Below are 13,874 nucleotides of genomic sequence, written 5' to 3'. Positions count from 1 at the left end.
TTTTTATTGAGATTTTCTGTTTGTCACCTACATCTGCCAATGTCAGTCAGTCAATAAATAATAAATGTATCTCTCCCCACTCCCCTTCCCAGAGAGCCAAAGAAAGGGAAAAGAGGAGAGGAAATAGTTCAGTAAAACTAACAGATGCATCACAAAAGGCTGGACAGTATATGCTGTGCTCCACATTTCTTCTCTATAGGACCAGCTCTCTGGAGGTGTGTTGTTTACTACAGGCTGTTTGGGCTTAGCTGCATTCTGGCAAAGCCGTACCATATTGGTGATTTCCCATCACCTCCCTGGGGCAAGGGATGTCCAGCACCATCTCTAGCAGAGAGTCTGGCTTCCAGGGGGAGGAGGAAACCACCCAAAGGGCCAAAGGCAACTCTTGTGTCTGACATCCCCTTGGTGGGACCCATGGTGACCAGAACAGAAAAGGCAGGTATGCCCGGGGCCATCTACGTCGGGGGGCGGAGTCTCCCGAAGGCCAGATCCCTATTTTTATCTTTTAGCACCAGACGACATCCTGGTGTGGGAAGATGGACCTCCAAAAAAGCGACATAAGGCCAGGACCAGAAATGATAAGCATGAAAAGAAAGAATATAAGCACCACTCTGGAGGGAGGCGGGATTTCTTGAGCTACAGGTGGAACAGGTATGCGGCCCCGCCCAGCTCCCACCTGCCACGCCCACTCACCTCTAACTTGTGCTCAGACGGGCTCCTCCCCTCACCTAGACTGACGGGCTGGAGCGTTAAAGAGCACTTACCAAACAGGGGCCATCCGGGGCTCTATCCTAGGCACGCCCTCCTCCCTTCCCTGTACCACTGGGCCAGCTCCTAATGGATCTCCTTGCCTCCAGCCTCTCCACTCCACAGTCCAGCCTTCCTACACTTGCTAAAGTAAAATTCCTAACATAGATATCTCCAAGTCACTCACCTGCTCAACAAGTTTCAGGGGCTGCCAGTTGCCCCGCAGGATAATATACCAACTTTAAAATGTTTTTCTTTCTTGTAAAATTTGATTTTTTTAATGAACAAAAGTCAGTTTTCTCTCTCTCCCACATCTCCCCACCATTTTGGGGGAAAAAAGCCCTTGTAATAAATATGCAGTCAAGCAAAACTAATTAGTGCATTGACTGGGTCCAGAAGGCATCTGCCTCCGCCAGGCAGTGGGCAGGGTGGTTCCTCATGGGCCCCTGGCAGCTGGTCAGAGGCCTTTGCATCGATAGAGTCCTGTGGTCTTTCAGAGCTGTTCGTCTTCAAGGTGTTATTGTAGAAACCAGATACCGTACAAAGTGCTCATTAGCATTTAAAATTCTCCAAGCCTAGCTCAATCTCTCTTCACAGGCCTGCCCCTCACACAAATTCCAGCTCGACTGGCCGGCTCCCTGTGCCCTGAACACAGTGCTCCACGACCCAGCTCCTGGCCTCTGTACAAATTTGCTCATGGGCCTTCTCGCCTTGGCCTCACAGCCAGCATCCCCAGCAACCTTGTAAGGTTCAGCTTAGCTCAGCGCCATCTCCCAGAAGAGGCCCTCGCTCCTCCCTGCAGTTGGTAGGATTCCCCTCTCCAACTATTTTGGGGTATTTGAGTCCATACCCTGACTCACTTCTCTGTATACAAATGATACGCCACCCTGGTAGAATGTAAGGTCGCTAAGGACGTGTGCTTGGCACAAGGGATGGGGTTAACCAGTCCTGGCTCAATTGGATTATTTGTCCCCTCATCCTTGAGCACAGAATTGTTCCTGAAGGGGACAAGATGCCACGCCAAGCCAGAGGAGAGACATCCTGGAAGAAGACACAAGCAACACCCTCGAAAAGTGACCGTCTTAGAGGGTGCTAGGGCATGCCCACGTGTGTCCGAGCACGCGTGCCCACGTTCACACACACATGCATGCACATACACACACACAGAGGCACACTCTGCTTAAGGTTTCCCTTGGCCAGTGGCCAAAGAAGTCACATCAACCCAACAAACAGCTCCATAAAATCAGGACGCCTGCTGTCCTTAATCCTAAGTCACCCATTTACAACACCCCATTGCTAAGGAACTACGTGCCTGGTGCCCGAGCCCCCTGGCTTCCTCCCTTCTACCCATCCTCCACGGTAAACTGAGCAGAGATTAGAAGACCCTGGTTCAGCTATGCAGTGCTGGACAGTCCACCAGTAAGCATTTATTAAGCACCTATGTACCAGTGAACCAACGAGCATTTATTACGTACCTACTATGTACCAGGAACTGTGCTAGACCTGGGCTACAAAGACTAAAAAGCCTCCCTGCCTTCAGTTCACCTTCACTCCATCAGGAGAAATGACATGTGTCAGGTACATACCCATGCAAGTTTGTACAAAAGAAATGCAAGGTAAATACCACAAGATTTTGTGGGCAGGATCCTGGCAGCTGAGAGAAGCAGTGAAGGCCTCATGGTGGAGGTGGCCTCTGGGCGGACCTTGACGAGATTCTGGAGACTCTGAGGGGCGGAAGTGATGAGGCAGGTCATTCCTGGCTTGGGGGCAGCCCGGGCAAACGTGCAGAGGTGGGATATGGGGGGTCATGTGTGCTATTACACAGCATACTGATAGTCAACAAGAAAGCTGCAAAGTTGATTCCGAGCCAGTTTGGGAACCTCCGCCGGGAATGACCTCCAAACACCACTATGTTCCAAAGTGAGAAATCACTTTAACAAACTCACCCCTTCAAATTTAAGATCCAAGATAGTGGAAGCAACTCTCTTTGACCGATCAAAAGTCTGGGGCTTTAAGTTCTGGTAGAGCCAACCTGAGGCACCATTATTCATTAGACAGAAATCTGTGCCCCTGCCTCCCCTATGTCCTTCCTCCATAGTCCTGAGGCTCCCCCAAGCTTCAGTTACCCAGTGCCCTCTATTCCCTCCCCCTTCTCACAGAGGAGCTCTGAATAGTCATTCACACTTTAGTATGAGGACCTTGCTTCTCACAACAGGTAACCTTCCATCTATTGTAGAATGAAAGGCTCGGTCTCCTGGAAAATCAAGTTAAAGCATCTCTGAGCCAGCAGATGACATGAGGGCCTTTTCTTGGCCCTCAGAATTGGGTAAAGTGGGCCCTCCAAATGCCTAAAAATTCTTCAAGTGTCATGAGCACCTGCATCTGCCTGGGTCGTGATTAAATTCCGGTTGGGTATGAAGAGAGAAAGACACACGGGCCAGGTGGGAGGTATAAAGAACAGACTCCATTTATTAATCTGAGGGTTCGGGTTTTTATAACTCTAATGCATGGGAACATCACCCAAAGTAGCAAAGGCAAAGTATCAACAATTATTTTTCTCATGGGAACAGTATCCGGGGGAGCCCCCCCTGAACTGTTTCCTCACCTCCCTGTTATCTTCAAGGTCCTTCTGTTCTCGAGAGAGAGAGAGAGAGAGAGAGCAAAGGGGGTCAGAGATCCTGACTTAGGCAGCCATCAGACAGAGGAAAACAACAGGGAAATCCTGGATTGGCCTGAATCCTCTGACTCGTCAGAACTGGCCCTCAACATTCAAGGACTATCCCTATGGCAAGCACTCTATGCACAGTATAGGGGCTCTTTTTCAGGGGCTAATATGCTTTCTGGTCATTCTTCTTCCAGCAGTTCAGAGTGGAAAGAGATCCTTACACTATGCCTTGCCCAGTGCCCCATGGATGTCCTCTGTCACTATGCTGAGGCTCTCAGGAGGAAGATGCCCCTGCAGGAAAGGTGTCCAGCAGGGGCAGAAGGACCATCCTCCATCTCCCAGAAAGAAGCACAGCCTCTGTCATTCTTGGAAAGCCCACCATTCTATCATTGTTATTGGGAGTCAGGAAAAAATCTGCATGGATTATCAGGGCAGGTGGTAAAGTTACAATGGGGAGAAAAGCACCCCTGATACATTCCTGTGTACTTTCATCCATCCACCCATCCATCCATCCATCTATCTTTCTCTCTATATATATATCTATTTATCCAGGCAAGCAGGCAGGTAGGCAGCCATCTATCTATCCCTCCATCCAGCTATCCAGGCAAGCAGGCAGCCCATCTATTCCCCCAACCATCTATCTATCTATCTATCTATCTATCTATCTATCTATCTATCTATCTATCTATCTATCTATCTATCTATCTATCTATCTACCTATCTATCTATCTATCTATCTATCTATCTATCTATCTATCTATCTATCTATCTATCTATCTATCTTTCTATTTATCCATCCAGGCAAACAGGCAGGTAGGCAGCCATCCGTCTATCCATCCATCCATCCATCCATCCACCCATTCATCTATCTATCCAGGCAAGCAAGTAGGCATCCATCTGTCTATCCAACCACCTATCCAGGTAAGCAGGCCTCCAGCCAGCCAGTCATCTATCCATCCACCCATTCATCCCTGCATCCATACATCTATCCAGGCAAGCAGACAGGTGGGCCTCCATCCATTCATTCAACAGCCATTTATTGAGTGTTTGCTATATGCAAAGTACTGTGCTAGGCTCCATGAAAGTTTCAAAGATAATTAAGACATGTCTCTGCTTTAAGGAACCTTGTCTAGTAAGAGTGTGGCGCAATGGAGTATTGGGTTTAGAATTAGGGTTCCATGGTTCAAATCCAGCTCTGCTACTTCCTGGCAGTGTGACTTTGGGAGAGTCATTTCTCTTTTCTGGGCTTTTGTTTACTCACCTATAAAATGAGGGAATTAAATTAACTCAGAGGTTCTTACCTTTTTGTGTGTCGTGGACCTTCTGGAAGGCTTGTGAAGCCTTGAACAGGATTGTTCAAGAAGTGTTCTCCCATTCATAACTGCAGGAGACGCTGAATTTCACTTAGAGGTTTGTGAAAATAAAGATGTCACTTTTTTCCTTTCCAAGATCTATCCACAGACCCTGGGCCAGGTGGATGGTGCCTTCCTGCTCCAACCCTCTATGACCCAATCAAATCAGATAATTTCTGGGCCTACATTTGGGCTAACCTCTTGGAGGGTGGAGCGGCTCATCCCAGCCATTTGGTGAGGACTCTTGGGCCACAACAACCCATCAAACAAAGACACTAGAGTTAACAACCTGGGTTCAAATCCCTTACTACTTATACGACCTGGGGGATGTCACTGAGCCTCAACTTCCCCTACCATAATATGAGAGCATTGGATTAGCTGATTCTAGAGATATGATTGTATGAAATAAAAATACATTAAATATATTATTTAAGTATAAACACCGCTGACCTTGGAATCAGGTCCTCTCTCTGCCTAGTACTGGCTTGGTGAACTGCCCCAAGGAGCTCCCCAAGACTAATCTGCAGAGCAAGGGAGGATCTGTAGGAAGAAGGAGTGGAATGGCAGGTCCAAAACCTCCCTATAAATCCACAGTGCCTGGCCCCAGGGGGTCTGAGGAGGGTTGATGAGGGTAGGTTCTCTGCCTGGCCAGCCCTCTAACTGGTCTGCTAAACTGATGGGAAAACTGGGCCTGTGGAACCCGCAGTAGGAGGAGTGCCCCACGTGCCTCACGACTGCTACACCGGCCTGTTCAAGATGAACAAGCCGTGCAGGTCAGATGCGGGGGCTTCTTGCACTCCAGGGGCCCTGGACTCACCCACCACTGTCCCAAGCACAAAGCATCTGAAACCTCAGTCCCCCCCTCCAGACTTTCCTAGCACTGTCCCAAGTACGTCCTGTCCCACGATCACTCCAGTTCAGAGAGGGGAGAACCTCAGTGGCCACGGAGCCTGAGCCACACCAGGTTCCCTCCTCCACTAGCTCCTGAGGCACTCTGGGATAGCCCTCCTCTTTCTTCCTGTCATCAGATCTAGACTGACATCTCTGTAACTCCCACAGCTGCTCCTGGTTCTCTCCTCCAAGGCTAATGTCTCCCTCACATGACCATCCTTCGGGTGCTTGGAGAGAGCTCTCGTGTCTGCTCCTGGCTAACCATCCCCCATGGGATGGCGTTATCTGCAGGCCCATCAGCATCCCGGTCGCCCTCCTCTTCACTTCCTCCAGCTTATCCAGTTCTTTTCTAAAATATGGTCCCCAGGTCCACGCCTGACTCTGCCTGCAGTCCAAGATCTCTAGGGCTTTCCCAGTCATCAAGTCACCTGCTGACTCACTGTGAGTCTGATGGTTGCAGGTTCCTGGGCAGTGACAATCCAAAGACCTTCTCTGCCAGCACCAAAGGGCACCAGATTGTAAGTGAATAACTCAGCCTCTTGTTCCCCAGGATTGAGACCAAAAAGGGCCTTGGGTGTCTGGGTCTGGCTTGGGAATCCTTGCTCAGGGTGTGAAGGTTGGCAGAGGAATGAGCACAGGGCTTGAAGTCAGGACAGCCTGGGGTTCAGATCCTCCGTTTGAGATTCACCAGCTGGGTGATCAAGTCTGCGCCCTCCTCCTAACGAGAGTCATAACACCCCTCATGGACGTGGTGAGGACTGAAGTGTTCTCTAACCCCCAAAGTGCTGTCACTGCCAGCCACCGTCATTGGTCTGGGTTGTAGAATAAACGCAGCCACACCTTTCATAGACTGGAAGCTTCCTGAGGACAGGGACCGCCTCACTTGTGTATTTGCATGCCAGCTGCCCCACATGTCATACACTCCAGGAAAGACTTGGCAGACTGAACGGAGACTGGCAGCCTACAGGATGGTAAATTCGCAGCTAGAAGGGCCCTCCGGGGCCATCTCATCCAGCCCCCCCATTTTCCAGAGGAGGAAACTGAGGCCCAGAGAGGTAGAATGGTTTGGCCAAGGTCACACAGCTAGTGTCTGAATTTGAACCCAGATCTCTGACTTCCAATTTGGTGCTCTCTCCACCATTCTGCTCCGCCTTCCTTTGGGTCAGTCTTTTTGGAACAGCAAAGTCCCAACATCTGAATAGATTGTCCGTCATGCATTTCCCACGCCCTCTCTGCCACAGGGCAGTGGAAGTCTCCGCCTCCTGTGCCAGCTATCAAGAGAGTCATGCCTAGTTGGGGTTGTATCTTTGGGAGACATGAGCCTCCCAGGGAGGTCTGGGCCAAATTCTCTTGAAGGTGTTTCTGTCCAGCATGTCTGCCCAGAAATGGGGGGCAGGATAGGGCCCAATGGGGCAATTGGGGTGCACCTGCCCACCCCAGCAGGCCGCCCAATGCTTCTCTCCCCCTCCCTCCACTCCCTAGCTCTACGAGATCCTTGAGAAGACAACATTTGGCCATGAAAGGAGAAGGCTGTTTGGGATACAGCAGCTGTGGTCTGAGAACGTCTTCAACACTGTGTTTCCTCTACATGATGTGAGTCACACCCTTCCTAGCCCCAGCTGCCTGGCTGCCAGTGAATGAACAGATAAATGAATGAATGAATGAATGAATGGATGGATGGATGGATGGATGGATGGACGAATGGATGGATGAATGAATGAATGAATGAGTGAATGAGTGAATGAATAAACGAGTGAAGTGACTGGTGGGTAGATGGCTGAGAAAGAATTTAGTAAGGATTTCTTATATTCCAAGCACTAGGGAATACAAGGACAAAAAAGAGACAGGCCCTGCCCACAAGCAGCTTCCATTCTAATAGAGGAAGGCAGCACATGGAAAGGGAATGTTGGCGGTAGAATGCCAGGGGCAGGGAGTGAAGGAAGGAGTGAAAAAGCAGCAGTAGGCACTTCTCTGTGCAAGGCACCAGAGACAGCAGAGACAAAAGGGATGCCACCCTCTTTCCCGCCCTTCATCTGCTGCCCGTCACCAATGCGCTGTTTCCCGACGAGACGTGTTTGCGCCTCTCTTTCTTTGTATCCCCAGCACCAAGCACAGTGCTGCCATGTCATCAGTGCTTACTAAATGCTTACGACACACAGTAAGCACTTATAAATGCTCACTCTGCTTGACTGGCTGACAGTGCCTGCTCTCAGGGCGCTTACATTCTAATGATGGAAGACAACACTGATGGTAAGAGGTGGCCAGGGCGGGGTGCTTTGGGATATCCTGGGGCCACCGAATGGAGCCGGAGGACAGTTGGCTGGCATGCCTTTTTTGGAAGCCATGCCACTATTGGATTGGACTCAAACAGAATCTTCCAGAGCTTCCGGAACAGAGCTGTGTTAGGGGTGGGACTTGAACCCAGAGCTTCTAAATCTGCTACAATACTGCTTCTTGTCATCCTCATTACTATTATTATTGGCTCCCAAATCACTGGAGAAAAAATGACAGCTCCCGAGGGACATGAGTGCCTAACGTCATTACCTGGGGCCATGAAAATGTGTTCTATGGCAGAGAACATCTGTAGCATTATCTACGAAGGGGCAGGAGGGCGGCCTGACAGCCCTGTTGGGCCCATCTTGACTGCGTGTCTCTGGGCTCAGCCAAACAACGTAATCTCAACTGAATAAATATTTGTTAAATACCTTCAGTGAGGCATTATCTAGGCTCCAGGTATACAAAGATAAAAGGGAAGGAAAAAAGGGAGATAAAATCACCCAGAGCTTCCTATAGTGTTTCTTATGAAAAAGCTAAGAACTCAGGGGTTTCAGCTGGGTAGAGTCATTATTAAAATAAGGTTATTAAGGTGAATACGCAGCTAGCGGGGAACCCACAGTGTCTAGAGAGCTGTATTTAAAATTGGGAAGACCTGAGTTCAAATTCAGACTCAGACACCTACTAACTGTATGACCCTGATCACTTAACCCATCTGCCTCAGTTTCCTTATAAATTGTGCTTGTGTATGTCCTTGCATTTCTGAAGCTAAAGTTCTCCTACACATGTGTTAGCTTAGCACAGTGCCTGGCACACAGTAGCTGCTTAATAAATGTTCATTGATTGATGTGCTGTTCCTTGAAAGTGGGCACCATGTTTTTCCCCTTCTTGGCATCCTCAGCAGATAGCACAATGCCTGGAACACAGTAAGTGCTAAATAAATGCTTGTTGACTGACAGATTTGGGGCCCCACAGAAGATCCCGTGCTCTCTTGGTCCCCTTATAGACAGTCTTAAGGAATAGTCACAGAAGCCGAGATGGAAAAGGTGGAAGGGAGCTCAAAGATTGTCTGAGCCACCCTTTCATTTTACAAATAAGGAAACAGAGGCACAGAGACGCAGCCTTCCCATTCCAGGCCCCAGGGTAAGAAATCCCTGGGAACAGAGAGATCACTGGGGACCCAAGGAAGAGCTATCTCACTGAGACCAGACTGGAGGTAGGGCCAGGCCATGTCCAGTTGTCTGTGAAGTGATGCAATTTTGTTCTACTCAGGAATTCTAGCTCATCACCAGGGCCATTCTTCAGGGCAAGAGGCCTGGGCAAGTCACATTCTGTGCTTAATTCCACAGAAGAGTAAACCTTAATCCCAGAACATTAAATAAATAAATTTTTATAAGTAAAACTGGGTAAAAAAGGACAGTGAACAGGTCTTTAAAGTGAAGATTCACAGAAAGATGTCAATAAAATCATGTAAGTGGAGCACTTTGCACGTTGAAAGCCCTACAGAGAAGTCAGCTTTATTGGTGGCTGAAGTAGATAGGCAGGGGCTGGCCATGGGAGGGGCAGGATATGGAGAAAGAAATGACAGAGTCCAGCCTGCCCTTGTGCATGGAGCACAGGCAGTGAAGTGATCTCCACCTCATCATTAGAGGTAGTGCACTGAGCTTTGGCCTTGCAGTCAAGAAGGACACAGGTTTGAATTCCATCTCTGAGGGTTACTAGCTAGCTGTGTGACCCTGGGTGAGTCACCTAAACTCTCTTGGCCTTCAATTTCCTCATCTATAAAATGAGGGGGCTGGAAGAAATGGCTGAGGTCTCCACCAGCTCTAGACCTGGAATCCTGTATCTTCCCTTATACCCGTAGGTCACAGTGGTTGCTGCCCCCACTTCATCCCCCTTCTGATCTCTCTTAGCACTTTGGCTAGCCCTCTCCTTCACCCTTTGACCATAGTTATTGTGCATACATCCCATCCTCTATTACACTCTAGGCAACTAAAGAGGCAATTTACTGTAGCATGCCCTCTGGGCTGCTCACCAGAGGGCAGCTTCTACTTTGAGGCCCAAGGAAGGCCTTCTGAGTACCTAGTCTTAAAACTGTAGCTTATGAGCCCCCACCAGTGAGCTTCCCCTCAAGAGTCAGCCCGTAGACAGAATTAGCTCAAAGAAAAGTATTTTACTAAGATCAATCAATCGATAAACATATTAAGGACCTACTATGTGCCAGGCACTATGCTAAGCACTAGGGATACAAAAAGAGGCAAAAGACAGTTCCTTCCATCAAGGAGCTTACCTTGTAACGAGGGCATAAGATAATATAGGTAAGAACATTAGCTATAAAACATTCCCCATCCCCATATTCCTGCATTCCCTTTCCCTCAAGTACATACAGTATCCACAGAAAGAGTGAACACAAATTTTGAGTATAATTATAGTGGGACCTAGATATAGGGAATACACATGACTAAGGCAATTCACCCTTCTGTACCTGTAGGGCCTCTATGTCCTTTCTCCATGGAGTTCTTTCTACAGCTCGACTCTCGATTGCCAAGACCAGCTCTCCTTTGAATCCATAGTTAGCATTCTCCCCTGCGGCCAGGAGGCCCATTCCTTGTAGAGGCTACTTCTCTCTGTATGGAGAAAGTATGTCTGATAGAAGAATTTGTGTCTCTTGTCCCACAACTGGGTCTAAAACTCTCATGAATTAATTCTCTCCTTTGGGATATCTCCTACTGACCAAGCCGCTATGCTGCTAGATGTCTTGGTAGATGGGCACGGTGAAGAAGGAAATTCCCCACTCCCTCCTCTACCGCCACTGCCCTCAGGAGTACACACTCCACAATGTTGTTGCTCTAAGCCTAGGTTCATTCGAACTGACCAGCTCTCAAACTGTCTTTTAAAGATTACCTGGGAATTTGGTCAGTCTTTTATCTAACCAATTGCCAGACACCCTTTCTAATTCAATCAAGCAGAAACACTTTAAATTCAATTTTATTTTACTTTCAGTTCCAAATTGTTTTCCTTCCCTTTCCCTCGCTCATCCATTGAGAAAGCAAGAAAAACAGAATCCCTTACAAATATGTATGGCCACATGGCACACAGGGTTGGGGGAGGGGAGAAAAGCAAAAAGAGGAAAGAAACAGAAAAAATGTGCCTCCATCTGCACTCTGAGTCCATCCCTTCTCTGTCTGAAGGTGGGTAGCATATCTCATCACGAGTCCTGTGGAATCACAGTGGGTCGCTGCGTTGACGAAGTTGATTTTCCTTATGATGTTACTGTTACTGTGTACGTTGCTCTCCTGGTTCTGCTCACTTCACTTTGCATCCGTTCACACTGGTCGTCCTGGGCTTTTATGAAGCCATCCCCTTTACTGTTTCGTACCGCACAGCAATCTTCCATCATGTTCATACACTGTCACTTGTTCAGCCATCACCCGCTTGATGGACTTCCCTTCAGCTTCCAAGTCTTTGTCACGTCAAAAAGAGCCGCTCTAAACTTCTTTGCACGTGTGGGTCTTTTTCCTCTTTCTTTCATCTCTGTGTGTTATAGACCTAGTAGCAACATCACCGGGTCAAAGGGTTTGCAGATGCAATAGCTTTTTGGGCATAGTTCCAAATTGCTTTCCAGAACGGTTAGACCGGCTTCACAGCTTTACCAGCAATGCATTCATTAAGGCACCTGTTTTCCCACAGCTCTCCCAACATTCATTATTTTGCCTTTCTGTCATCTTAGCCAATCTGGAAGGTTCAAGATGGTACCTCAGAGTTGTCTGAATGTGCATTTCTCTAATTACTAGTGATTCAGAGCAGCTTTTCATGTGGCTCTCGGTAGCTTGGATGTCTTTCTCTGAAAGCTGCCAATTCATATTCTTTGGCCACTTATCAGTTGGGAATTAGCTCTTATTTGAAGGAGAAACTTGTTCACAGTTCGTTAAGGGTTCAATCAGTCTGACAATGTCTTTACAATCCTACTTCATTTTCTGTGATTTCATTCTGGACTGGAAAGTGGGTTGAAGATCCCCCCCCACCCCATGCCAGTATTGTAAAGAGAGCCCACACTTGGAATCAAGAGACCTGGATCACAACTCAGGCTTGTCGCGAGATAATCCACATGTGTAGTGAGCCTGCCAGTCCTGTGAGTGCTATGGAGAAGCAGAGTATGGGTATCATCTCCAGGCTTTCATCTTCCTGCTCACTCTCCCTGGGATGCCTCCCAGCTGACCGATGGCCTATCTCAAACGTGGTGCCCACAACTGAACACAAGACTTCAGATGTGGGCTGCCAGGACAGAGGACAGTGGGATGGTCACCTCCCTAGCCCTGCACACTGCGCCTCATCTTAATAGAGTCAGCCTAGCCGTTGACTCACATCGAGTTTGCACTCCGCTAAAATTATTCTCTCATCTGCAGACTATATCCTCTTCCCTTTTGGGAAAATCAGGATGTTTGCCTGGGTCCAGTCTTCTCTCCTACTATACCCATTCACATACGCTATGTTACTGCCAAAGTGGATAACTCACCACCCCTATAAGTCCTCCTACCCCTTCCCATCTCTGAGCATTGGCTCATGCCTGGAAATGTCCTGTCCCACCCACCCATCTCTACTGTTAAAAATTTTCCCCTCCTCCAGCACCATAAAATACTATATTCCTATAGTCATTGCTTGCTATTGTCATCAGTGCTCTCTTTCCCTAACTTGCACTTATTTTGTGTTTATTCACACTCTATTTATATAATCACATGCCACCCTATAGAATGTAAACTCCTGGAAAGCAGGAATTGTTTCATTTTGTTGTAATTATTTTTGTGTCCCCAACACCTAGCACGGTACCTGACACAAAGTAAGAAATTAATAAATGCTGATTGATTGATTTCCCAGGTTTGCCAACCATCAGTAATAACTCCCTGGATCTCTTCTAGGACCCAGGGGTCACATTCTATTTTGTTTGTCAGATAGTGGTAACCTGTATACATGTCTTACCTCCTCTGTGGGTGGCTTGCTGGGAGGTGCAGTGTCTTATTTATCCTCTATCTCCCAAGGTGCCTCCTATGTAGTAAGAGCTTAATAAATGCAGTTGTACTGAGTTGAATTGATCGTGGAACCTTTGTTCCTAGGCATTCATCAGAGCCACCTTAGCCTGGCTGGCATCCCATGTCACATTACACATTAACATTCATTCCTGGAGTCACCCGGTGCACGACTCAACTCTTTCTGCCTTTATTAGCATCTTTAAAGGTCACTCACCCATTTTTCTCCTCTTCTGATCTTCCTCCCCAGTCTCACATCACTCACTGGCTAGAGAAATTTCACTCAGCTGTGTAGAAAGACAAGTGCTGCTCCACATTAGAGAACATTCTTCAAATTCCTAATATCTAGCCTTCCAATCATAATGGGCTATGCTGGCCTCAGGTCAATGTCAGATTTTTCAGAGCTCCTAGAGATTGAGATTTCTCTGTCTTCTCCAGGGCCCCTTCCAAATCCCTCTACGGGGACTGGCCCCTAAGGAAATGAATCAACATCAAATCCTCTACCATAACTGGGCCAAGTAGAGCAAATGGATGAAATACCAGTCCCTGGATCATGTCCGAAGGCACTTTGGAGAGAAGATAACCCTCTACTTTGCCTGGCTGGGTGAGTCCAACTCCTTGCACATCTCTGTCTCTCTCCATGGTGATATAAATCTTCATGCCACTCCTTCCTAGGACCCTAGGGTTGAGAGGTGAGTCAGAGAACCACAGAATCAAAGCATTTGTAAGTTGGAAGGGACTTCAGTGGCTTCCTAGAACAACTCATACCCCAAAGGAAAGCCCAAGATAGTCCACCAGCTTCTGCATAGCATGATAAAGTGGAGATAACACTGGTTCTAAATCCTCCCTCTGACACGTCACCTAACTTCTCTGGGCCTCAGTTCCCCTATTGGCAAAATTATAGGGTTGGACTAGATAGCC

The 13,874-nt window shown here is 47.9% G+C and overlaps 1 protein-coding gene across 1 annotated transcript in view; it reads left to right on the top strand.

Annotated features, from left to right (window-relative positions):
* Positions 1-414: 414 nt before the first annotated feature.
* ANO7 (anoctamin 7) overlaps positions 415-13,874 on the top strand; it is a 35,346-nt gene continuing 21,886 nt past the window's right edge. The window contains 9 exon segments of the mRNA XM_078147648.1: positions 415-439; positions 1,369-1,490; positions 3,501-3,657; positions 3,660-3,716; positions 5,400-5,477; positions 5,480-5,537; positions 6,116-6,173; positions 7,138-7,248; positions 13,392-13,623. Of these exon segments, the coding sequence (XP_078003774.1) occupies positions 415-439; positions 1,369-1,490; positions 3,501-3,657; positions 3,660-3,716; positions 5,400-5,477; positions 5,480-5,537; positions 6,116-6,173; positions 7,138-7,248; positions 13,392-13,623 (898 nt within the window).

This window comes from Phascolarctos cinereus, unplaced genomic scaffold (assembly GCF_003287225.1).
Source record: "Phascolarctos cinereus isolate Bilbo 61053 unplaced genomic scaffold, phaCin_HiC Scaffold_7;HRSCAF=346, whole genome shotgun sequence".
NCBI lineage: Eukaryota > Metazoa > Chordata > Mammalia > Diprotodontia > Phascolarctidae > Phascolarctos > Phascolarctos cinereus.
The sequence above is the reverse complement of the archived record's forward strand: the minus strand, read 5'-3'. Positions and strand labels throughout refer to the sequence as shown.